At 55.6% G+C, this 24,937-nt stretch overlaps 1 protein-coding gene across 1 annotated transcript; it reads right to left on the bottom strand.

The window, feature by feature from the left end:
* Positions 1-1,771: 1,771 nt before the first annotated feature.
* TWF2 (twinfilin actin binding protein 2) lies at positions 1,772-24,910 on the bottom strand. The gene is made up of 9 exons (XM_030228060.2): positions 24,778-24,910; positions 15,290-15,367; positions 11,205-11,383; positions 9,771-9,866; positions 8,939-9,043; positions 4,090-4,215; positions 3,856-4,006; positions 3,316-3,437; positions 1,772-3,167 (listed from the first exon to the last, which is right to left on the bottom strand). The coding sequence occupies exons 1-9, from the start codon at positions 24,800-24,802 to the stop codon at positions 3,000-3,002; spliced, it is 1,050 nt and encodes a 349-aa protein (XP_030083920.1). The 5' UTR covers positions 24,803-24,910; the 3' UTR covers positions 1,772-2,999.
* Between the last annotated feature and the right edge of the window lie 27 nt (positions 24,911-24,937).

Raw genomic sequence — 24,937 nt, 5'->3', positions numbered from 1 at the left:
TGCACAGTCCCAGGGGGGCTGATCCCAGATATCCTTACCCCCCCCAGGTAAACAGCCTTTCACTCCCTGCTGCTCCTACCTGCTTCCTGCCATTCCCCAAGGATCATAGGGAGGGCACGGAGCTCTTGAGAGGGCAAGGGCTCATCTCCCTTTCCCACAGGCACCTGAGGTTCCATAGCCCAGGTGCCAATTGACTCTTAATTCACACATTCAGCTTACAACCAGGTGTAACTCTTTTGCAGCCCCTCTGCTTCAAGATCTCAGGGGAGTGGAAGCCAAAGGAGTTAGCTCCTCTGAGATTTTGCTCTTTCCCACATGGGACTCCCATAAAGAAAAGCATCATGGTCCTATCATTTACTCTGCAGCTCGTTTGCTGTGGAGTCCATGAACCTTTGTATGTGACTCCTAAAAGACCCAAGCACTCAGGCTGGGTGTGGTGTTCAGCCACAGCTCCCTGCAGCTGCCCTTCTATTTGAAACAGGCTGTGCCCTGCTGTCTCCAGCCCAGCCAGGCAAATGCCAGGTGCCCTGATGTGGCACAAGTCACTGCTGGCCAAATGTGGGTTTCCCAAACATTGCCTCAAACCCCAGGTCTTTTGCAGCAGCAGCAGCAGCAGAGATTTTAGCTCAAACCTTAAAGAGAAGCTGGGACAGGAAAGGAAAGCATGAGATGGGAAGAGATGAGGGACATGAGATTGGATGTGAGGGGACAGGTGATAACAGAATAGGAAGGGATGGAAGATGGAGAATGAGCTGGAGGATAGGAAAGGACATGGAATGGGATGGGATGGGACAGGAGATAGGATGGGAAGGGTGCCCAGCTTTTGAGCTGCTCCTGGCCATCTCTCCCATGACCATGGGCCTTTGGCACAGGGGGGCTGTCCCCTGGAATGGCTGCACTGCCAGGGGGTGGGGGCAGTGCGTGGGACAGGTGGAAAAAGGGGCACAGCCCTCACTCCCCCTCAATATTTGGGCAAGCTAAAAATTACTGAGCACAGAAGGGGAGTAAGATCTGAAGGAGAAGGGTGACTCAGCTTGTCAAATGACTCTGGTGGCATCAGCCAGGCTTATTAGCATTTATATACAGAGGGAACTTTCCTGCACTGAGGCTGCTTCCTGCATAGCAGCATCTTCCCTCCTTTTCCTCCATCTCCATGTCAAAAAGAAACTGATTAGGTGTTGGATTTTTTTTTTTTTTTGCATTAAACCTTTTTTAAAAAACATTTTACAGCTGGCTTTGCAAATCTTCCATTTCATCCTGGGCATGGAGGGTAAAGCCAAGACATGGCAATGCCCTGACCTGGGTGAGGAGCAGGAGGATTTGGAGCCCAGGATGTAGGCAGACCCCACTGCATTCCCAATTCTTCTCTTGGCTCTGCATCCTCTTGTTTTCTCTCCCCATGGCCAGGCAGGAATTCACTCCAGGCAAGGGAACAGCCCCAGGAGCATCTTCACAACCTTGCAAAATCACCAGCCATTACAATAAGGAAAGCTGGGCTGAGCAGGGATGCTGCCTCCTGCAGCCAGCTCAGTCTCTGGGCATTGCTGGAGTGGCTCAGTGTAAAAACCTCTGCCAACCATTGTGGTTGTGCCAGACCCCTGGATTGTGGATGTCCTTCAAGGTGAGGGCTGGACTCAGCCAGGGCAGGTGGGTTGTGAGAGTTGCTGGCCCCAAGCTCACAATGTCCAAGCAATTTGCTTTGCAGCTCCAGAGATCACAGCTGCTAAATGCCAAACATGGTGAACCCAGGGGATCTCCAAAGAGCATCAGACTGTTTTAAAAATACTTTATTCTTTAGAAAATACAGCGTTCAGTACAGTGTGCTCTGCTCCTACCAGCTTCAACCCCCTGACTCCACCGAGGCAACATCTGGACATTCACTGCCACAGCTGGAAAGCAGAGGGCAGGTTTCACTGACCCCTTTGCCATCCTCTCAGGGAGGCAGGTGGCTCTCGAGCCCTCGCTGGTACCCAGCAGCAAGGTGCTCTCCCCCCAAGCCCCCAGTGCAGCCCAAATGACAGTGCCAAGCTCAGACCCTGGAGTTGATGATGGCCCTTGGTGGCTGGGGCACACAGGAGCTGTCATGCTCCCCCACACAAGGATTTGGAGTAGCCCATGTGATTATTGAGACATGGGGCTGCCCCAGCCCAGAGACCTAGCTGAGAACCTGGGGGTAAGGTAATGGTGGGGGCTGGGGAATGGAGATGGGGGACCAGGGCTCAGGAACCCCTCAGCTCCCATCCTAAACAGGAACAGGGCTGAATCAGGGCTGTAACAGCTCCTTCTGAGGGGGAAAACCTTACTGGAGCAGCTCAAAAAGGAGATGCAAACATCACCCAAAGGCAGAGTCACCTTTCTCCCGGTCCAGGCTGAGCTCAGGATTCAGTGGGGAACTTCCACCTCCTGATGCCTGGCTCTCTGCAGGGAGAAACTCCCATCCCACAGGAGGCAAAGCCCACCCCACAGGGGGTCCTGCCCACACCCTGAGGGGGTGTGGGATCACTCCAGCCTGGGGCAGAGGGGCTGTGCACACCAAGAGTGGGACAGAGGAACAGAGTCTGGAGGCTGGGGGGGCAGGGAAAGGAGCATTTTCTCTTTTCAAACAGGAATCCCCAACCCCCTTCCTTTTGCATAGAGCAGCTTTCAGGTGAGTGTGTCCTTCAGTCACCCAGGGGACACCGAGAGCAGTGGCTGTGACCCTGAGGGGGACAGGAGCAGGGCTGGGGACGTGGCTCTGCCGCTCCCGTCCTCCCCCCGCAGCCCCGGGGCTCGCACAAGGACACGAGGAACAGAACCAGCGACCACCCTGAACCCTCCCCACCGCCCTGCCCCAGGTGCAACAAGCCATCCAGATGTTTAAAAAAGGAATGAAACAGGAAAAAAAAAAGGTAAAAAAAACCCAAAGAACGGCTGAGATGGAGGGAAAGATCCCCAGGTCAGCGGAGAGGAGGGCGGGAAGCGCCGCAGGGATGGTGTCCGTGGCCGCCGCCCCGCGGGATCTAGCTGTCCTCGCCGTTCTCGCCCGGGCCCTTGATCAGCCGCTTCTGTCCCCGCTTGCCCACGGGCCCCTTGGGCTTGGCGAAGGCCTGCTTGAAGGCGTGCTGCTTGGGGTGCACCTCCTCGTACAGGAACTCCGCCGTCAGCTCCGCCCCGTCGTCGATCTCGATCTGCCCGGGAAACCAAACGGGGCTCAGCAGCTCCCTTGGGATGTGACACCCACCTGTGGGGCACCCAGCTCCTCCCCAGGCCCACCAGAGGGGCTGCACCAAGGCTACAGCACAGCCCCTTGGCAGTGCCCAGCTCCATCACTCTCACCTTCTTGGCTATCTCCAAGCAAAACTCCTGCTCCACAGTGTCCAGCAACCGGCTCTTGCAGCTGGAGTAGAGCATGCGCTCCTTGATGCTGCACTTGTACCCGGGCATGGAGTAGATGAAGACTGCAAAAACAGAGCAGGGCTTGTGGCACTGCCCGGGCCCATGGCCAGGGAGCACCTCCTGCATCCCACCCTGCTCACAGCTCTTCCAGCCCAGAATGCCAGATAACATCCAGCAACAGAGGGTGAGCCATCCCCCCATCCATCACCCCTCCCAAATCTCCCCTGGTGCTCCCACAACACTGAAGGAAACCAAACCACCACCACTGCCACCAAGTGCTCTGGGGCAGCACCCAGAGACCTGCCCTGCACGTGGCACCAAAGAGTTTGCAGCACCCACCACGGGAGGGAACTGATTCGAGGCTCCCTAAAGCACCATCCCTATCCCCATCCCTGCTTGCTCCCCAGGAAACCAATGGTCCAGGGAAAACAGGGATTGGCACAGGCTCAAAGTGGCCGTTCCTAGTGCTGAGGCTCTCACCAACAGACTCCAGGTAATCTCCCTCGTGTGAGTGCTTGTACAGGAAGAAATGGTAGCGAGCAGAGTCTTGGGGGATCCTCTTGGGCAGGTCAGAGATCTCCGTGGGGCTTGTGTGCACCAGGTCGATGGTCTCCCGCTCCAGATCCAGCTTCTGATGGACAGAGGGGACAGGGAGTGAGAGACAGCAGCAGGACATGGGGAGTGGAGCACAGAGAAGCCATGTGAGGGACCTACCAGCTGGATGTAGTTGATTTTCTTCTGCTTGAGAGCCTGGATGGCTTGCTGAGCATCCAGCTGCAGGGGGAAGGCCAGGCCCTGCAGCGTCTGGTGCTTGCTCTCCACGCTGATCTCCGTCTTCACCTGGGGATGGAGACCACCTCCAGCGTCAGGGCACGGTGGCAAAGGGTGGGGAAGGGAGGAACAGGAAAACCAGCTGGTTCTGCAGCTAAAGGCTTCTCATCCCAGGAGGTGTCTGACACCTGTCCCACAGGGATCGTGGCATTAAACCACCGAGAGTCAGCCAGGCTCAGGATGGTGGTGCCTGTCACCATCCCACCTCTCCAGGACACCACCCGGCCCCAGCCATGCACCCCCACACCTCCTGCTTCACTCTCAGCAAACACCAGCTCAAAACCAACGTTTCCCAGTGAATCTCTGGCAGGGATGCTGTGACCAGCACTAGCACACGTCCTCTCCGATCATCTCTGACTGCAACCTGTGGGTGACAGGGGAGGCCCTGGAATCACAGTCCTCAGTGGGCACCCCACCCTCCTCAGTGGGTTTAACTGCAGCAGACAGACATTCCCTCCAACGCTGGAGCTGGGGATTGGAGATCCACAGCTCAGAAAGATCCCAGCTGCTGTTTTCCCCACAATCCCAACAAGGCAGAGGCTGCCAGCCACATCCCCAGCAAACCCCCTAGTCCAGGAGACCAAACCCCACTTCAAAGAGGGGAGAGAAGGAGATTGCAGAGACGTGAAACGGCTCCAGGTGCCTCCACGCAGGCCCAGCAGGGTCCCTGGTGGGGCTGGGGAGCAGGGCAGACACGGGGGGCACACCATACCTCCTCGGGGTCGGGGTACTCTACCAGCGATGGGCAGCAGCAACAGCCCCCCACCATCTGCCACAGAATACAGGGACACGGGGTCACCCCATGGCAGAGGAGCCCCTCCCACCTCAAGACCCCCTCCCAGGGAAACACTCCAGCAACACTATCCCAGGTACTCTGCAGTGAGCGTGGGTCCCTCTCCTTTGGGATCAGTTTTGGGGATTTAGGATAGAATCCAACCTTTATGGGTTTTTTTTTTTTCTTTCTTCATCTCCCTCCCCCTGATAGAGAAAAGGAAGAGAAGTCAAGGCATGCCAAGAGAAACACAAGAGCTTGAGCTGACATCTCAAAACCACTGGGCAGCACCAAGGTGGCTCTCGTTAGAGGCTGCCCTCTGTTACTGCAGCCCCACACCCTGGGGAGATGGTGGAGCCAGATGCCCGGAGCAGAGCATGCAGGAAAACACTGCCAGGAGAGGGAGAAACCGGGCACCCAGCGAGCAGAGCAGCCTACCATCTCAGTGCTCGAGCCTTGGGAGCAGGAATCCTGAGAGAGCGTGGGGAGAGGAGACACACTGTCAGTGGCACAGGGAGGGGACTCGTGTGACGGCAGGAGGGGAGGGACACACGGATGTGCCAGGAGGAGGGAGCTGCACCACCCCTGCTGGAGCACAGGCAAGGCTGATCCCAGCCATGTGGGCAGGGAGAGCAGCAAAAAACGACACAGGAGATGCCAGTGCAGCCCCAAGCCTGGGCATGCAGGGTCTCCAGGAACATCCCTGTGCAGAGCCCATCCCTGCCCAATCTCCTCCTGGCTCCCCACTCAGGCTGGCCCCAGTCCAGGGTCTGGAGGAGTTCCAGCACTTGCAGCAATAGCTTTTGGGCTATCCTCCACTAAGGAGCATATATGGAAGGTTTGTGAGGGAAAAAAATGTCCAGGCCTCTATCCATGCCAAGCACCCTGGAGGGTGAGCAGGGTGTTGATGTGCAGCTCATGGGAAAGGGAAATAATTGCTCAGGTGGGCACCAAGTCCAGCTGACCTCCAGCTCTGCTGTCCTGCCATCCCCCAGGGTGCCCTGGCACCAGCAAGGGGCTGAGGGCAAGCACCCAGGGATTCAGGACACACACAAGTTCACCTGGTCCCACCTTGTGGAGAGGTGCAGCACAAGGACATTACCACTGCCAACACCTCCAGAACCCCAGCTTTCTCTCCCATAAATGTAAGGAGACTGGGAGAGTTACAGTGGGACCATAGAGACCTTAGCTCTCACACAAAGCACACTGAAATATCAAAACACCAGGAGACAGAAATTTGTCCCAGCAACATCAACTCCCCCATATCCCTCTGCATTTTCTACTCATTCTCTTTTCAGAAACATTAAAAACTGGCTGCCTGGGGGCACAGCCTGGGAGCAGTGCATGGGACAGCTGAGCATGTGCTGCATCCCAGCCTCCCAACCTTGCCTGCAGCAGCAGGCTTGCCTGTGAAGTTATTTTATCTCCTTTTCTTCAGGTGAGATTTTCTCCTCCTCTTGCCTCCTCCCTGGTGTGGTGCTGACCCTGCCTGAGGAGCATTTCTCTGTCATATGGCAAAGTCCTCATGGGAGGGTTCAGGTGAAGCACCACCAGCACTGTGGGGGAGCTGTGAAGGACACCCCCTCACACACTGTGCCTTTGTTTCTTCTCAATTCTCCTGCCTCCTCCCCCAGCTCCAAGGCTGCCTTCCTCTGCCCCACAGGCCCACCAATGGATATGCCCAGCTCCCCCTCCACCCATGTTTGTGAACCTGAAACACTTCTACAAAGACTCCCCAGTGGTGGGTGTTCAGCTCAATGCCAAACTCAAAGCTGTTTCTTAGCCCACGGTCTGTGACAACTATCAGCTCAGTGAAGCTGGCATTTTCCAGCTAGTAAAAATATACACATTTATATATAGCAGGTGGCAAATTTCCATGAGCTCCCACCCAGCTATCCAAAAGGGAGTTAACTCATGACATCACCTCTGCCCATCCAATCCTTGAACCCCAGCCTGAAACCTGCTTTGCCAAAGGCTGGGCAGCTCCCTGGGGGATGTGCAAACTTGAGTCCTTCCTTGCTCAGTGTCAAAGGCCACTCTGCTGCCCTGCAGCCCTCACTGTCCCTTTGGGCTGTCCTGCCCTTCCCTTCCCATCCCCTCTCCACACTCACCTGGTGGCTGGGGAGGAGCCCAGGCAGCTTCTCCTGACCAGAAACACAGCCACGTGTGGGGTGAAGGCTGCAAGTCTGGCCAAGACTCCTGGGAAGGTTGTGAGTCAGCAGAGTGACAGGGGAGGGGAGTGGGGCACAGCAAAGCCCTCGTGGGTTGGTGGCTTTTAAAGAAACCATGTCCCTTGTGCCACTTCTGAAATCCCAATGGATTGGCTGAACACAAGGGGATGCACAGGGCCCTGGACCCTGCAAGCTGCAGGCAATGAACAAGGCTGGAAGCATCACTGTACCAAGCTGTGACACCAACACAGAGACCCCTCAGCACACCCAGCACGTGGCTGCTTCCCACCTTTAAATCCACAGGCAAAAATATATCCATCTTCATCTCTTTCTCAGTGTCAGTGACTCCTCCCTGTGGCCCAGGCTGACACAGGGGACCATGTACCCTTAAAAAAACCCCCAACAAACCAGACAGCAGCAGCACCTCCATCCACGAGCTGCATCTCCCAAAGGCAAGGGTGGGAGGGAAGGAGAATGAGGCAGATCAATGAGCATCACAAGCACCACTTACCTGGGCCATACAGCCCTGTATGACACACCCAGCAGCCCCCCAAACCACTGAATCCTGCAGCACAGGCCAGACAAGGTGATGGCAGATCACAGAATCAGCTGAGTCAAAGGGACCCTCAAGAATCATCAAGTTCAGATGTCTCAAGGTGCCAAACAAACCACACAGTCACCATCAGTACCTCTCTCTCCTCCAAACGCAAGCATCTCCTTGGATCCTGCAGAACAAATTCTGCCCTCCAGGCTGGGATCCGGGATAACTCCCCTAAGACTCACCTGGTGGAGACCACCCCTTGGTGGCATCTCCCAAGTGTCCCTCAACTTTGCCACCTGCAGACCTGCTCTAGCAGGTGGAAATCCCCCCCAGACCTGCTTTGACAGGTAGAAACTTCCTGCCTCATCTGTGCTATCAATTAATGCCATGAGGCTGATTGGATTCACATTTCCACACATGTCCTGATGCACCCATGGGAGCCACAGCCCCAGCACAGGCAGAGGAGAGGGATGCTCCTCCAGAGAGGAAAGCTTTCTAAGGGAAATTCCCCCATCCCAAAACAAAATACTGCTTCCAAGTGGTCTCCCCACACAGAGCACACCCCCTTTTCTGCCTCAGAGTGTCACAGCACCACAGAGGCTGTGAAAGGCCAGCAGGGAGCAATGGTGACACAGCCTTGTGTGCCCCCAGCCCTACCCTGCCCCACTTCCACATCTCCTTTCCAGCACATAAGCCCCCAAACACAGCCTAGGATCTGTATTTCTTGGGACAGCATCCCTCATAGAGATAAAGGAAGTGTATGGGAGAGGATGCTGTTGCAATCCAAAGATAAGCCTGAATTCTTCCTGCCTTCCCTATCCTCAAACTCAGCTCTGGCTTTTGCTCCAATACCCACAGGTTAGAGATCTGCTTTCAGCTCCAAACCATTTCTGACTGTCAGCAAACACAGTCCTGAGTTCATGTCCAAGCAAGGGGAAAAAAAAGAGTAGTGTTAATTCCTCTTTGTGCTACCAATTTGACTGTGAGGGTGCTCATCCACCATGAGAAGGGCAGGAATCGTTTAGATGGCAGAGAGTGAAGTAAAAATGAGCCATCCCTTTTAGCTGAATGCTCACTCCCTGCATCCTTCATCCCTTTGTGCCCAGAGGGCCTTAGGCTCCTCTCCCAGGGCTATTGGACACCCAGCCCTGCTGGACACCATCCTGCAGTTGGACACCATCCTGCTGCACACCCATCCCTGCTGCATACCCATCCCTGCTGTTGGACACCATCCTGCTGCACACCCACCTCGTTGATGCGGATCTGCTGGAGCTCCTGCTCGGCTGCGGTCAGCGGGGCGGGGGCAGAGCAGGAGGACACGTGCTTCTGGTAACCACTCAGGGACACGTCCTCCTGCAGACAGAGCACAGGGCAGGTGTCACAGGCTGTCACTGCTGCAGGGCTGGGTGTGCCCCCAGCCTTGAGCTGAGTCTGAGCAACCCAGAGAGTCTTGGGCTCCCTCCTGACCAGGAGGACCAACCTGAAGGCCCTTGGATTCCTCCATGCAAATCCCACACTCCATTTGTCTGTTCTGACCACCCTGCCCCTCCCCAGTCACCCATGGCTGTGGCAGTGGGCTCCTCTGGCTGTTTCAGGAAGCTCATGTGCATGGAAGTGAGAGGGAAAGGCAGAGCCCATAGCCCAGGAGCAGCAGAGGGACCTTGGAGAAGAGCAGGAATGCTCCTGGCTTCCACCAGCACCAGAGGCCCCAGCAGGACTGATGACCCTGGCTGTGCAGCTCCCTCTGCCCATGAAGAGGAGGAGAAACCTCCATGCAAGGCAGTGGCTAACCCCGGTGTGGAGGCAGCTCTGGCTGCTGGAGTGACACTGCCACCACCTGGCACTTCTGCCATTCAGTGTAAAGCTCCACATCCCACAGCCTCCCTCCCACCTCTCCCACACTCTCTATCACAGACCAGGCTGTGCAGGCAGGAGAAAGCAGCACTGGCCACACAGGGAACAACACCCTGCTGCTCCCTCACCAGACACCAGCATCCCACACCCAACACCCTCACACTGAGCTCTGAAGCTCAGGGCAGGCTCTGAAGCTCAGGCTCGGACCCCAAGGCTGCCCAGGTACCTTCACTGTGCCAAACATCTCGTCCTTTATGTGCCCCCCGCCAAACTCCTTCTTCACAGTGGCTCTGGTGGCAGCATACAGCATCTTCAGCCGGACCTGCCAGGACAGGGGGGCACTGCTGTCACACAGGGGCACCGGGGACCAGAGGGGGGCCCAGTGCTCACAGCCACCACCCCACCACGGGCTCCACACACCTCAGCCTCTCCTGGCAGCACCCACCGAGTTTCTGGCTCGGTCTGAGCTTTAATGGCAGCAGCCCTAGGTAGGGATCAGCTGGGAAAACCCACCAGCACTATTTCTGGGGCTGCAGCCTTGCCAAGAGCTGCCCACAATCCAACAGTTTATTCCATGCTTTGCTTTCCAGTCCCTGAGCTCCAGAACACCCTTTCCCACCAGCACTTGGGTTAGAGGAGGCACAAATACCACAGACCCACTTAAAAGTGACTTTGGCCTTTGGCACTTCTGTTGCACCATTCTGCAAAATGCAGGGAAGAGCTTTGGCAAGTGCTCCTGGGCACACTGTGCTTCTGCAGCAAGAGCCTATGTGCTTTGTTGAAAGATTTACATATTAAAAAAATATATATACATGTGTATATGTACATGTACACATGCACAAATATGCACATGCATGTAAAATTACATATATATCACTTTTATATATATATTTTTATATATGCGACCAGAGCATGCATTAACATGGCAGTAAATCTATCTAGCTCACAGATTACAATAAAAATATAACAAATAAACACATTGGAATATATATATACACACACACATACATACATATATATGTAATATATACTGTATACATATATATATATGCATATATATATATATATATACACACACACACACACCAATATGTATATAGAAGACAAGCACACATGTTAACACATCAGTAAATTTCAGCTGATGTGCTCAACAGGATGGCATTTTCCAAGCTGTACCACTGACACCCTCTAAATCTGCTTCCCCTCCAACCAGCACTTTTGTGTCACTCTCCACCAGCTGATTTTGCAGCAAGGCCTGGAGAAGGGCTGGCAGCCACTCTGCACCAGCCTCAGGCAGAGCAGGGCCAGGCTGGAGGCAAATCAGTGTCAGTGCCAGCTCCTCCCAGCAACATCCAGAGCCATGGTGGGATGTGTCCATCCTGGCCTCATGGTCCACACCACTCCCCCCTCTACATCCCAGCATCTCCACCTCCTCACTAGCACTGAAATAGAACAGAGACACAGTCCCAGTGTATCCCCTTGTGTCTTAAAAAATTCCCCATCCCCCCAGCAGTCTCCATTTCTCAACCCAGGCACCAGGAGCAGGGTGTGAACGCTCCTCCCCAGCCTCAGGGCACAGTCCCCTTGGCCAGCACCTCCTCCCCCTGCCCCTCCCGGGCAGGTCCCTGTCCCCAGGTGGGTGCCAGGGCCCGGGGCTCACCGGGGAGCTGTCGGGGGACCAGGAGATGAAGAGCCACTCGTAGCCCTGGGCGTTCTGGCTGTCCAGGCGGTACAGGACATAGCAGGGCTGCTGCTCGTCCAGCAGAGGCAGCACCAAGGTGTCATAGTCGGTGTCCCAGCGCCGGGACAGCTCCTTGTGGGCTCCCAGCACGAGCTGCTCTGCAAGGAGAACACAGGAAAGGTGGTGTTAGACCAAAGCAAGGCTCATCTCACAGGACCAGTGAGATGGTGGCTCTCTAAGGGTTCATTGCATCTCCACCACCAACAGAGATGCTGTACTGCACAAGAACAAATTGTGACCTCAAGTCACGTGTAGGAGTGTACATTCCCACCAGGAGAGACCATGGGGCTGTAGCTGCTGTGGAGGGCTGGTTTTCTGCCAGCCTCCTGTCACCCATCTCTTTCCCTCCTGTGTTTCCCACCAGCAGTCTCCTCTCTGGTGACCACCTGTGGCTTCCTTCCATCCTGCTCCCTCCAGCTCTGCAGTCCCCACCCATCCCTCCTTGCCCACAAGAGCTCCCCCATCCCACCTGGACAAGCCCCAGGGTCACTGGAACACCTCACCAGGGACACAAAGAGCCACCAACATTCTGGGTGCTGAGAAGAATAATGGTCCCAGCAAAATCCAGGCTGATGAGCCAAAGCTGTTCTCACTGGATTCCCTGTAACCTCACAGGGCTCAGAATCAGAGCTGATACCCAAAGCCCACGGCTGTGGGCAGCAGGGATGTCCCACAGTCCCCAGCCTGGAGGGGGACCATGCTGCAGGAGAGCCCCAGCCTCTGGAAGCAACCTGTGCATTTCACACACACCTCAAGGCATTATTTTCAGCTGCTACACCAGTGGCAGTGGGACTGGGAGCCCTGTGAGCTGGGCACTGCTCAGCTGGGATTCAAACACTGGTGCAGGCATCCTACAGACATGAGTCCACACCCTGGCAAGGGTCAAGTCAAGCTTTGGGAAGACTGGGTGGAAAAGTGGGGGTGCTGGGGATACCAGCACTGGTTGCTGGAGTACAGCCTCTATTTTTACTCCATTTGTAGCTGCAGAAAGGTCTGGGGGAGATTACAGAGCTCAGAACAAGATGTAGGATATTCTGGAGGTGCCAAAGAAAAATGTTTTGGGGCTTTGGGCAATTAGCACTTGATGGCATGCCCTGCCAGGACCTCTCCCCACTGGGAGCCAGGGAGCCCTTGGCTGGGGCACAGCCCTCTCCCTCCAAACCCATTGAGCTCAGCAGCTCCAGATCTCACAGCAGAAAAGCTTTTAAGGAAAATAGTTGAGGAATGAAGGTTTTGGGAGGAATTACTCACCCCTTCTTCCCACCCAGGCAGGACATCCCCTGTGACAGCAGTGTCCTCCCCTGCCCAGCACTGCCCTGGCATCTGCCACCACTACTCAATCCAGTTATTTGTGCATGGGTGGCACAAGTTGCTGGTTCAGTAACAAGGACAGCAGAGAACAAGGTGCTGGAAATACTTTACCTTTTGCAAAACTACCTGTTTGGAGAAAGGGAAGCATAAAAACCTCGGTGTACTAAAATAAACACAAAGCTCTGCGAATGGATTTGTGCATCACAAAGAAGAAAGTGCAGGGATTGCGAAGGGCCAAACCCACACCCACGGGCAGCTCGAGGGTATCTCTGTCTGCAAAACAAACCAGCACCTCATGCACAAAGCAATCAGTGCTGAGTCACCCCGGGCTATTCCGGGGCTGTGAGTCAGCCGGACCCCAGCCGTGCTGCTGTGAGCTGGCAGCCTTCACCTTTCCCCCGAGCTCTTTGCAGTTCTGCTCAATCCATTCAGGGACAAATTTTCTTCCCTGGGCAGTGTCAGAAAGGGGAAGCTCAGAGCAGACGCCCTTCAGCAGAGTTAGACAGCACTGGCTGTGTGAGGCTGTTTGTCCCAGGAGCTGCTCCTGGAAAAGCAGAGCTGGGAGCGTTTCTGGCCCTCGAGGTGCCCCCAGCACTCCCTGCCCTGCTCTGAAATGCCTCTACAAGGCAGCCCTGGTGGGTGCCAATCTGCAAAACCCAGGGCACACCATCACCTGTGAGCAAAGAAATGCATCCAACAGGGAAGTCCACAAGCCAATCTTGTCCCAAATCCCGCTGACAGTGAGGAGCAGAGCATCATCTAAAAACACTCTGGAGCTGCTCTCATGCCAGGAAACTGCTGCTGAGTCTTGGAGCACATCCTGCTCCCCCACTCCCTCCTCCATCCAATCTCAGCTCTTCCCAATAGCTCTCCAAAGGAAAAACAACCTCTCAAATTGCTCCCAAAGGGTCACTCAGCCACAATGGTGGTCTTGGAGCTGCCTGGACACTGAGCATCTGCCATAAGGCTCCTTGCACCATCTCCCTCTCCTTCTACTCACTGCTGCCTGCTCCAAAATGCCCCAGGACAAATTCTCCACAGGCAAAAGGTTCTGCAAGCCATCCAGCAGAGAGGAAGGCTCCTCTTCCACATCCCCTGTCCAGGCAGGGCAGCTGGCATGTCCCCCCCAGGCAGCTCTGGACACCTCCCTTCCAGGGTGAGCATCTATCTGTCTGTGACATCTGCCTGGCCACTCTGAGTGCCCAAAGGTCCTTCTCTGCTGGGTACCAGCAGGCTGATGTCCCCCTGTGTGACAGCACAGTGGTGGCCCTGCTGCTGACATGGACAAATTAAAAAAGATCCCTTTCAGCCACAGCAGAGATGGTGGGAAATGTTTTCCATTGGAGATAAAGTCTCCCTCACTGGCATCAGCAGCCACAACCAAAAACCTAGAACAAGCCCTAAGCATCCCAAGTCCAGGCTTAGGGACAGGCATGACTTATCCTACACAAACCTGACTCCCACTTTTGAAAAGCAAAAGAAGCTGAGAGCACAAAATTGTTGTCAAAGACGCCCCAAAGAAACAATGTGGATGTTTCACCCCCCAGCAATGGGGACCTTGCCAAGGCCAAAGCCAACACTGCTGAGCCCTGCTGCAGTTCCATGGATGTGTCCCATGCATTTCCAGTCACGCTGCTCCTCTGAACAGCACGTTGTGGCCTCTCCAAAGGTCAGGTGGGCTCCTTATGACCACAGGCTCCTTACAACCACATCCACCTCGGTGTTTGCACTGGTGGCCCACCCCAGGGAGGTGGTGACAGCAGCTTGGCAGGGCAGTAATGTCCCTGCTGCTGCTGGAGAAACAAGTCATTCATATGCAATTGTATGAGGCTGAGGTGATGGAAAACCTACACCAGGCTAGCTCCCCGCCCCTGGGACACTCAATCAGTGCTCAGCTCTGCTCACTTGCTTGACACATGCAGAGGCCACTCAAGGGAGCCATTCCATGGGACAAACACGGGCAAGGCAGGTGCCAGCCTGTATCCTGGGCTAGGGGCAGCCGATGGGATGGGATGGGGGATGGATGGGATGGATGGGATGGATGGGATGGGATGGATGGGATGGATGGAGGGATGGGATGGATGGGAGGGATGGATGGGATGGGATGGGATGGGATGGGATGGGATGGGATGGGATGGGATGGGATGGGATGGGATGGGATGGGATGGGATGGGATGGGATGGGATGGGATGGGATGGGTCTCAGAGTGTGGCATTCCTCACAGGATGCCACTGCGGGCCCCTGCTGGGCCTTGAGCCACAAGCAACCCCTGCCCTGAGCATCTCCTTGCCAGCTGTGGGATGACACATCCCAAGAAGAAGATGCCTGTGCATCACCCCCAACAAAGGTCCCAGGGTCCCTGCAGTAGCCTGCTACAGGGATCCCACAATAAACTATGACACAGCAGCAGCAAAAGCCCCCACAGAGCACCGATCCCAGGCTGGTATTGCTCTGCTGGCAAAGTCACTGCTCCCCACTGGAGCTGGCCTGGGGCTCCAAGAGTTGCTCACCAGCACAGCCAAAGTTTGGGCTTGTATTTCAGGTCTGGGTTGCCACTTGCCCAAAAGCCCCAGCAGCATTTTCCTTGAGGTTTACAAGAACACAAGTTGGCACCGCAGTGGTGAAGAAGAAAGGAGGAGAGGAAACAGAGAACAGACAGAGTGTAAATCAAAGCACTTAAAAATGGGACTTACCGTCCTCAATGATGACCTTGATGAGCCGAACTGAACCATTTCGGGCTTTGGCAAAAAAGTCCCTCAATTCTGTGGTGGCTGAAAGAACCAAAAACATCGTGATCAGATTTAGCAATCAGAGCAGGTGCTGGGTTGCTCAGTGACTGTCCAGAAAGGGGACCAACTTGGCAGGATAGAAATTTTAAACTTATAAAAAAATAAATATTAAATCTCTGGTGCCAAAAAAAATCTAATAAAAAAATAACAATAACAGAAAACCCCAAAAGCTGGGAGAGAAGTGCCGCGTCTCCCCCCGGCGTCAGAGTTAAATAGCAGCTGGGAGCACATGTGACCCAGAGAACCTGATACTTGGCCTGGGTGAACATAATCACCCAAATTTAGACGGTGGCTTGGCCAGTGCAGGCAGGGAGAGCTCAAGTGACAAGTTGATTGGCTTCACAGAGCAGCAGGGTTGGCACAGGGGTGGCTGCAGGATGTCCTGGCAGGCTGTGCTGCCCTGGGCTGGTGACACACGGCAGGATGCTGCTCCCGAGCGGCTGGCAACCAGCACAGCTCCAAACTGGACAGGCTGCTTTGAAGCTGAGCCCGTGGGGAAGGGAAAGAAAACAGCCCCTGGTTTTGCTCTGAAGCTGGCAGGGCTTGGATTGCAGAAGGCTTTTGGGAAGTGTTTTGGGGAGCATTCCTCCTCACCCCGCTCCCTGAGCACCAGGCAATGGCAACTGATCCTCAGCATCCCACCAGGAGGCAGCTGGAGGCACTGGATAGCGAAGGAGCAGCCCCCAGCCAGCACTGGAGGCTTCATCTGCCCACCCTGAAAGCATCACTGGCACAGAGCTCCCCGTGCCACCTGGAACATGCTCTGTGTGAAAGCAAAGCCCAGGAGATGTGGCTCCCAGGGGCCAACCCCCCCAACAAGGATCATCTCCTAGCCTGGCTCCCCCTAAAGCCACCCAAGCCATTTCCTGGGTGCAGCCGTGCAGCAAAGGGGGCACTGTGACTTCAAAAGCTGCTGTGCTTGTTAGAAATACTCAAGGAACTGGTGTTGCAAAGATAAGAGACCTGGGCAGACGCCCCTTGGCCCAGACCAGGACCCGTGCTGGGAATCTCCATCAGCAGCTCCTCCATTCCCGGTGCTTTGCTGTGCCAGCAGCAGGGAGGAACCCAGAGCCCGAGAGCACCCACAGCTAAGGCACGTGGCAGAGGCAGCCATCCCTGCAAGGGCCATACCCATCCCCTGCAGTCCCTCCAGCACGGGCTGCCACCCCTGGCACAGCCCCAGGACGAGCCTGGATGTCACCAGCACCTCACAAGGGACACGGGCAGCCACTGACTGTCCCTGGGTGGTGCCCTGGAGGCAGACCCTGGGCTGGGGCACTGCCAGAGCTCCCCCAGCCCCAAGGGAGGAGGAATCCCTGGGGAGCTCCCAGGACACTCCTGCCTGTCCCCCACAGTGACACCTCTGTGATGCATCTGCTCCCCAGCTCACAGCCTGCCCTGATCAGCTGCTGGCTGCTCCTCCCATGGGCAGCAGAGGCACTCACAGGGAGAGCTCCCAGCAGGCAGCAGCTCCCATACAGACCCAGAGATGCCATCCTGACAGGAGCCTGCAGGAATGGGCACACAGACACCCCAGCAAAGGCATGTCACTCCTTAATGGCACGTCAGGGCACAAACAGAAGGTTTGCTGGTGTAATGCCACCACAAGCATGCTCCCTCCAACAGCATTAGGGCATGTAGCTCTCCCAGTTCTTCCCAGGGCAGACCTTCACCCTCTCCCAGTGCCAGCTGGGAGCTCAGCCTGCTCCTGCTGTGCCCAGCCAAGGATATTCTGATATTTTTAGCCCCTTTCCCTGTTGAGAGTGGCAGTTTCCTTCAGGCAGCATCTGTGGTTATTGCACACACACAAGGCGGAAGAGGAAGACAAAAAGACGTTTAAACACCCAGGAAACCTCATGCAGGAGACAAAACTCTTAATAAGCTTCAAGTTTCACCAATTCCTATTACACTGCAAAACTATGAGAGAATAACATCACTCTTGGATGTTTCTACAGCATCAACTTCAGGGAAGAAACAGGAAAGCTCTGCAGCACTAACCAGCTTGCAAATCCCTCCAGTGTGACCCCATCCTTCCCAGATCCCAAAGGCAGGTGGGGGGTCTGGAAAATCAGGAATCTGGGCAAATGCAACCCTGTAGCCCACTTGGAAATGCTAGGAATGCCCTGAGGATTGACAGCCAGGATGACTGGCAGTTGAGTGGCTGACAAGTGACAGCCAAGCACTGGGGTCTCTGTAGCTACTGAGGGGTTGAAGGGGGTGAGGAAAAGTCTGGATGCTGCCAGAGAAGCCAAGAGCACCACAAGAAATACCACAAGGTCTTCAAGGAGGGAGAATATTTCCAGAGGAGACAGCAGCAAAGCTTTTTAAAAAACCTCAGAGGGGGCTTGCAAGATTTAATTCTGCTGTTTTGTTCTTTTTTTTTTAAGCAATTTTCATTTTCATAAAAAACAAATGTCTCCAATGTCCCCTTCTGCCTCTCACAAGGCAGAGCCAAGAGCCAGTGAGGAGGGAGAGGAATAAACCAGGGAAGGTTTGAGCACGAGCTCAGCACTGCTTCATTAGGGCATGATTACGACTTAATTGGCACAGCAGACTTGATGAGATGGCTTGTGTGCCTGAAATATTAATAGAGAAGTCCACAGTTGGCTCTGGAGGAAGAGCTGGAGGAGACCTCACCCTGGAGATGGTGCCTCATGGCATCTCCTGCCAGGAAGTCTCCAGGATACAACTCAAGAGCTGAAAAACCCATGTGTGAGGAAACCATAAAAACTAAGGGAGAGGGAGGAGCAACAGGGCAGAGGACTGAAAGGGACCCACAGATCCAGCTCACCCTCTAGACATGGGTTCCTGGAAAATCTTGGAACAAATAATCCAGAAACAAATCCAAGCTGGGCTACAGCCAGTGTGGATCTGCTGAGGCCAAGATGCATGAGATTCCTCATGCTTCCTCCAGCAGAGCCAGAGACCTGTGGGCTTCAGGGGTCTCAGCTCAGCTTCTAAGAGTCTCCAAGTGTCAGATGCCAGCTTGGGAACATGGGGGTGCTGAACCTCCACGGCACAGACACAACACTGCATGGGTAACTCACTCAGGGAGGGATCAGAGCTGGGGTCGAGCAAGGTGTCCTGGGCATCTGTGGTGGGTGCAGCTTTATCCACATTTCCATGAACACTTCTGGCAGCTGCAATAGTGCTTCCTGCAGCTGTAAGGTGGGAAGCTAGAGGAGATGCAAGTGTGCACTGAAGAAAAATTCAGTGTTCTCCCAGGAGACTGGAGAAATGTGCTGGGAAAAAAAGAAATAGGATGAAACTCAATAGGAAGCAGAGTACTGTAACTGGAGAAAGGACCAGACAGGGCAGGGTCCAGCAGCTCCAGAGGAGAGAGGTGGGTCACAAGCCAAGTCCAGGTTAGTCACTTCACACTGCTGCAAGCACAGCCATTGGTGAGGGCACAAACAAGAGCGTGACCACGTTATCTGGGGCTGACAAGGCTGCAGGCACAGCACGTACAGCACACCCAGCATCGTGCAAGGAGCCAGGCACAGCACAGACAGCACCTGGGCCAGAGGGCACAGCGTGCAGGAGCTGCAGCTGGTCAGCCCAGGGAAGAGAAGAAAAATCATGAACAGCTTGTATTGGTTTTCCAGCCAGGAACATCAAGACCCACTGTGGTGTTTGGGGAAACTCATGATGAGGATGCCCAAACCCTGGGAAGGAACCATGTCCCTATCCCTGCCCCAAAAAATGGATGTTGCTGCTTTGAGGCAGTGTGAGCCCAGTGGCATCTGAGGAACCTTCTGGCCTTTCTACAAGACAGCCCTGCTGTCAACTCTCACGGCAGACCTGGTGAGCACACGCACCCCAGTCCAAAACCGCCTTCAGCCACTGAGTCCTGCAGCACCTCCCTCTCCCACCTGTTGGCAGGCTGCAGATGAGCTGTCCCCTATTCACAAACAGCCTGCATTTAGAAGCCTGATAACAGCATGTCCCAGGTCCCCTTGTCCCACACAGCCTCCCAGCCCAGTGGCACTTGCCACCCATTTGGGGTGGAGGGCTGAGCAGAGGCAGCTGGTGGCACTGGGGCACCCGGGCTGGTGTGGCAGCTCACGGTGTGGCAGGGAGGTGATGGCTGGCCAGCAGTGGCCTTCAGGTGGCCCTGAGCCCGCAGGCAAACTGCCAGAGGAGAACTGGAGCTGGTGGGAGGAGGGCAGGACAGTGCCTGCCCTCTGGCAGCACTGACCAAAAGGTGCAGAGCAAAGCCTGAATTCCCCCAGCTCAGACAGCAGCAGGGCAGCCAGATCCTTGCACCTCCTGACAGACATGCTACTGGCAGCCAGAGGACTGCCCTGTGCTGGGATGTGCCCCTTTGGATCAGTCCCCAGGAGATTTCAGTGCCTGAAGCATGGCTCTTGATTAAGCTGCTGAACGATGCTGCTTGCGGGTACCACCGTGCCAAACGCTGTCCCCAGACCGAGCCTTTTCTGCTGTTTGCAGCCCCAGGGAGCTTCTCTGAGCAGAGCCTGGCTGCAGGGAGCCCGGGGGGGCAGAGAGGCACTGATGGCACCGGGGAGGGCAGAGAGGCACTGATGGCACCGGGGAGGGCAGAGAGGCACTGATGACTCCGTACCTACAGCAAGGGCCCCTCTCTCCCGGGGATGCCGGTGGCTCCACCCGCGCAATCCCCCGGGGAAGCACCGCGGGAGGGGATGGAGCCGACAGCAGCATCCCCCTGCATCCCCTCCTCCAGCCTCTCAACCACTTGCTGGGGCAGCAACAGGTTTTTGCTGGTTTGACCCTGCCCCGTGGCCCCCACGCAGCTCCCAGATCAATAATACATGCTCCCTGAAACAGATGCCTCTCCCAATACACCAAGCCACCTTGCCCTCCCGGCGGGAAACCCGAGCCTCGGGCCATCAATCTTTCATTCCCTGGACATCGTCTTCAACTCGATGCGACTGCAAGCGGCTGCTTCCCTTTCACTGTCCGGGGCACAGCGTGCCTGGGATGCAACAGAGAAACTCAGCCAAAAATCCAGCCACAAACCCAGGCAAAACGTGTCCAAGTTCCAGGGATGCTTGGCCAGACAGAAGTCAAGATGGTGATGAATAAAACATGGTTATACCTGCATTACCCACACTTTCCTTGCCCAGACAGCCCTGCCCAGCTCCATGGTCAGGGCAGCCAGGAAAGGATACAACTGCAACAGGCACAAAATAGCTTTTGCTGCTGCTAAAATTCCTTCTTTTCAGTCTATCCCAGTGTAACTCCTTTAGGCAGTGCCTGCTCAACTAGCTGCTGCAGAGAGCTTTTCTGCTGACGGACACGGTTGGCCAGTTTAAGCAGTAAGAGGATTTTATTCCTCACCATGGAAAAAATAAATATGTCCTTGCAGGGAATCTTTTCTGAGGAAAAAAGCTACAGATGTCATAAGAAAATAGAAAGAAGGGAGTGGGGCAGGGGGGAAAGGGAGCAAGAGAGGAGACAAGCAAAGCTTTTCTCCCAATTTTCTGTGGGGCTAGACTGTATTCCTGCAGGATTTCACAAGGACAGCTCCTGGTCCTTAGTGCAAATCCCACACAGAGACTTTCAGCCACCTGCCTGACACCAGACATTTGCTTCTCAACACCTGATTTTCCACGTGTGCCCAGGACCTGTCTTGTCTGCACTTTGCCACCTTGGATTGGAGTTACTCGTCCTTCCCTTGCTCCAGGGTAGGCAGCACTCACCCTGCAGGCAGCATCAGCTGCATCCTGGGGCAGAGTGGTGGTGCAGCACACATGGTCTGCCCTTGCCTGCAGAAGCTGCTGGCTGCTGCTCCTTTTCTTCACCCAGCAAAGCCACCAGTGGAGCACTGGTTTGTGCACTGGAGGGGGCAGGCACCCAGGGACAGACCCTGGCCACAATATCACTGCATTTAGTCTCACTGCACACTTTCCAAAGGATTTCCTCTATCCCATCACTGCTTCACCTCAAGGGATTTGCCATCTCAGGGCATTTATCTGGTCTGCCACCGGCGCTGCCTCTCTGGCCATCCTGACATGCCCCCACTTGGATATGGGCCATACCCCCTGGGGGCATCAACCTCCAAGGTGGCCCCAAAAAAGAGACTGGGTCTGGCTCCTCAAAAATATCCTTGCAGCAGCCCAGTGCCCTCTGTTCCCCATGGATAAAAGGGGCCATGAACCAGCCATCCTTCTCCTCCTTCTCCTTCACTGATGGCACCTTGTGACATGTCTCTGCTTCGGGGGTGCCTCCAGCATTCCAAAGCTGCCCCCCAAATTTGTGCATCAGGGAGCCTCAGGAGCCAGTGCTGCCTCCCAGCACAGGCAGAGGAGAGGGGCTAATGATGTGCTGGATGGGCAGAGAAGGTCCTTCTCTCTTCTCACCAGAGAGACAGGAAGCTGCCTGCTTTCCACTAAGACTTTGGCAGACCCAGCAGCTCCTGGGTCCCACCTTATGCTCTTTTTTTACCCATCTGACAGCATTCCTGCCCATGTGCACCATGGTTATGCTTCTCCTGAAGCAAACATCCACTCCTACCGAATGCATTCCCAAAGCAAGATCCTGGGGCAAAGTGCCAGCTCAGCTGTGGATGGGAGCAAAGGTTTCCCCTTACCCCCAGATCTTATCACCTCCCCCAGAAAGAGCAGGTACCAAACTCTATTTTTGGGTTGAAGAAACAAAATGCATTTGATTTCTCTACTTTCTAGATGAAAAAAATACCCTCTAAAATACTTTTTCTCTCTACCCAGTGGTCTTGAAAGAGATCCCAGAAGCAACTGAAAGCAGATGACCTCCCACTAGCATCAAAGCCCCGGTTCAGCATTGCCTTCCCAAGGTTCTAAGCTCAGGCAGCAAATGCTGTTCCAATGTAATGCTAATGCCACTCAGAGCAAAATAGGGACTGCAAAACCACTCAATGAATCCTCCCAGCTGTAGCTCAAAAGCAGGTTTCCAGCCCCAGGAAGCCCACTGCACCCTTTGAGAGCTTCCAACCGCCTCCCCAGCCTGGCAGTCTCCATGGCAGCCTGGTTTTCTTGCCAGCACCTTCAAGAGAGCTGCCTGAGATGCCTAAAAAAATAATAATTAACCTCTTGCCCCTGCATGAAAGGCTCAGGGGTGATTGCACTCCCTGATCCCCCAGCTCTCACTTTCAGAGCTTCCCCTGCACCTGCATCTGCCCAAAAGCTGGGATGACGTGGGAGTGTCTCCCACGGGGGCTGCTCCGGGGGTTCCCCAGCACCACGTCACCCTGCCTTACACAGACCTAGCACTGTGTCAAGCAAAATCCCTCACCAGCCTGTCTGCAACCTCCCCTAAGCCAGCTGCAGAACCTGATCATAATTCCCCTGGGAGCAGATGTCTTCCTGAAAATGAGGGAGAAATGGGAATGAAGAAACAGAAAACGCTGGGTGCACACAAAGATAACAAGGCCCCAGAAACCAGGAAGAAGTGAATAATTCCTCCTCCTAGCAAACAAGAGACCTCAGTGCCTCAGCAGAGGGGATGAAAGTAGCAGTGGGATTGCTCTTCCTCATTCGATATGGAATCTGCTCTTTGCTGAGCAAACAGAATAATTCCATCACCATGACGGGGTGGGGCAGACTGAAATATCCCAACCCACCTCGGGGAGGGGGGGGATTCCCTTAAAGCCTGGAGCACCCCAGTTGTGCATGACAGGTGTTGAAGGGGCAGATTTGCATTCAGAGAGGAAACAGCAGCTTCCCGGAAGAGAGACGGCGCAACAGGGCACAAGAGAGAGAGCCCAGAGATGTCCAAGATGCTGTGACAGCCAGACCACCCAACACAAGCTATTTTCCATAACCACAGGGAGGATTTTGCCCCCAGCCCAGGAATCTGCTGCCAGGGCAGAGTCATCAGGTCCATCCCCCCACTGCACTGCAGCTCCTTGGGGGAAGTCGAGTCCCTTCCCCTTTCCCGCCGACAGGGCACGTCACGTCCTACAGGCAGCGGTGACTCCCAGCACTGGGCACAGCTTGCCAAGCAGTGGGCAACCAAGGTCAGCGAAGGTCAGTGATCTCAGAGAGAGCCAAGCTGGCACATCTCTCTCCCTGGCAACTGCATGGGGCCAGGAAGGACAGCACCAGCAGCACAGGAGCAGCCAGGCACGACCAGAGAGCAACAGGCAGCAGCCTCCTGGGGCACACAGTGCAACAGGCCCTGCATGCCCAAAGCCCATGGACAACTCTGCACATGGGGCCAGCACACCCAGAGCTCAGGTGGGTGCAGGGCTCCATCCTGCTGATTTTTAACTTTTTAAATAATTGTTATATTTTTACAAAACAAGGAAGATTTAATTAGAGCATGTGCTTCAGGATCTCAGTTTAAGCCAGAAGCAATGAACCTGAACCCAAACGTCATCAACAACCATCAGCTCTCCTGAGCACAAGAAGGAGAAACATCTAAGCATCATTGCTGCCCACTTCTCAGCTACAGCCCCTCCAGAAGCAACTGGAGGGGAAGGGTGGTCTCGACCATGCTGAAGGAACAAGGATGCTCTTGCCACGAAGCACCAGCAGACACAAATTCCCACCCCGGCACAAAGCTGCTGGCCAGAGGGAGCTGCGAGGCCAATGTCCCAGCTCCCTCCTGGGACACGCTGCGGGCTGGATTCACAGCCGACCGCACAGAGCAGGGCTCCGGGGGCAGCTGCTCTCACATCCCTGCTCGCATATTGATTCGGTTACATAAATTATGCAGCACCTCTACTCCTGATTAATATTGCTAATTGAGCTGGCAAGGCGAGGGGCAGGAGGGAAATACCGTGAGGACACACAGTCAGTCATGCACCAAGCACACTCAGAAATGCAGAAGCCGTCGTGTCGGGGTGCCGGCAGGGTCCTGTGGGGAGCGGGCGGAGAAATCGGGAAGCAAGAATTCATTCACTCGGGCTCTCCGCAGCTCCCCCGGGCTGGGGAGCAGCTGGGGCCGAGCATCCCCGTCGGCAAGGGAGCGGTGGCCGGGGCTGCGGCCAGGCAGACGAGCGTGACACATCTGTCCGAGCACGTCGCGGCGGTGCTGAGCATCAGCCCAGACAAAGGATACGGGAGAGCCCCCGCACCCCGGCACCCCGGGGCCGAAACCCCTCCCGCACCTCCTGCCGGCACCCAAACGCTCCCTTCCAGCCTGACTCAGTGTCCCCCTCCCCCGCTAACCGCAGGAAACCCGCCTGCGGGGGTTCAACCGAAGAACCGATGAGCCCGAAGCTTCATCTTATCCCCCCCATCGCCGCCGCTGTCGCGACACCGCCCGCAGTCCGCCGCGGCGGGGCCGGGGATGCGCGGGGCGCGGCCCCGGGGGTGCCGATGGCGGGGGGCGCAGCGGGGCAGCCCGGCCCGTGCCGGGGGCCGAGCGGCGGGGGCAGCCCCCGGGATGGGCCGGGGGGACCCGAGCGCTCGGCGGGCGCCGCTCACCGTGGATGCCGGTCTGGTGAGTCATGGCTCCGCTCGGCTCCGCTCGGCTCTGCTCCGCTCCGCCGCGTCCCGGGCAGGAAACGGCTGGGCAGGCAGCACCGCCCGTTCCGGAGCGCGGGGCCGCTCCGCTCCGCGCCGCCCCGGGGCGGGACCGCGGCCG

Source organism: Serinus canaria, chromosome 12, assembly GCF_022539315.1.
Source record: "Serinus canaria isolate serCan28SL12 chromosome 12, serCan2020, whole genome shotgun sequence".
In the NCBI taxonomy this organism is placed as follows: domain Eukaryota; kingdom Metazoa; phylum Chordata; class Aves; order Passeriformes; family Fringillidae; genus Serinus; species Serinus canaria.
This window is presented reverse-complemented; position numbering and strand designations above follow the sequence as displayed.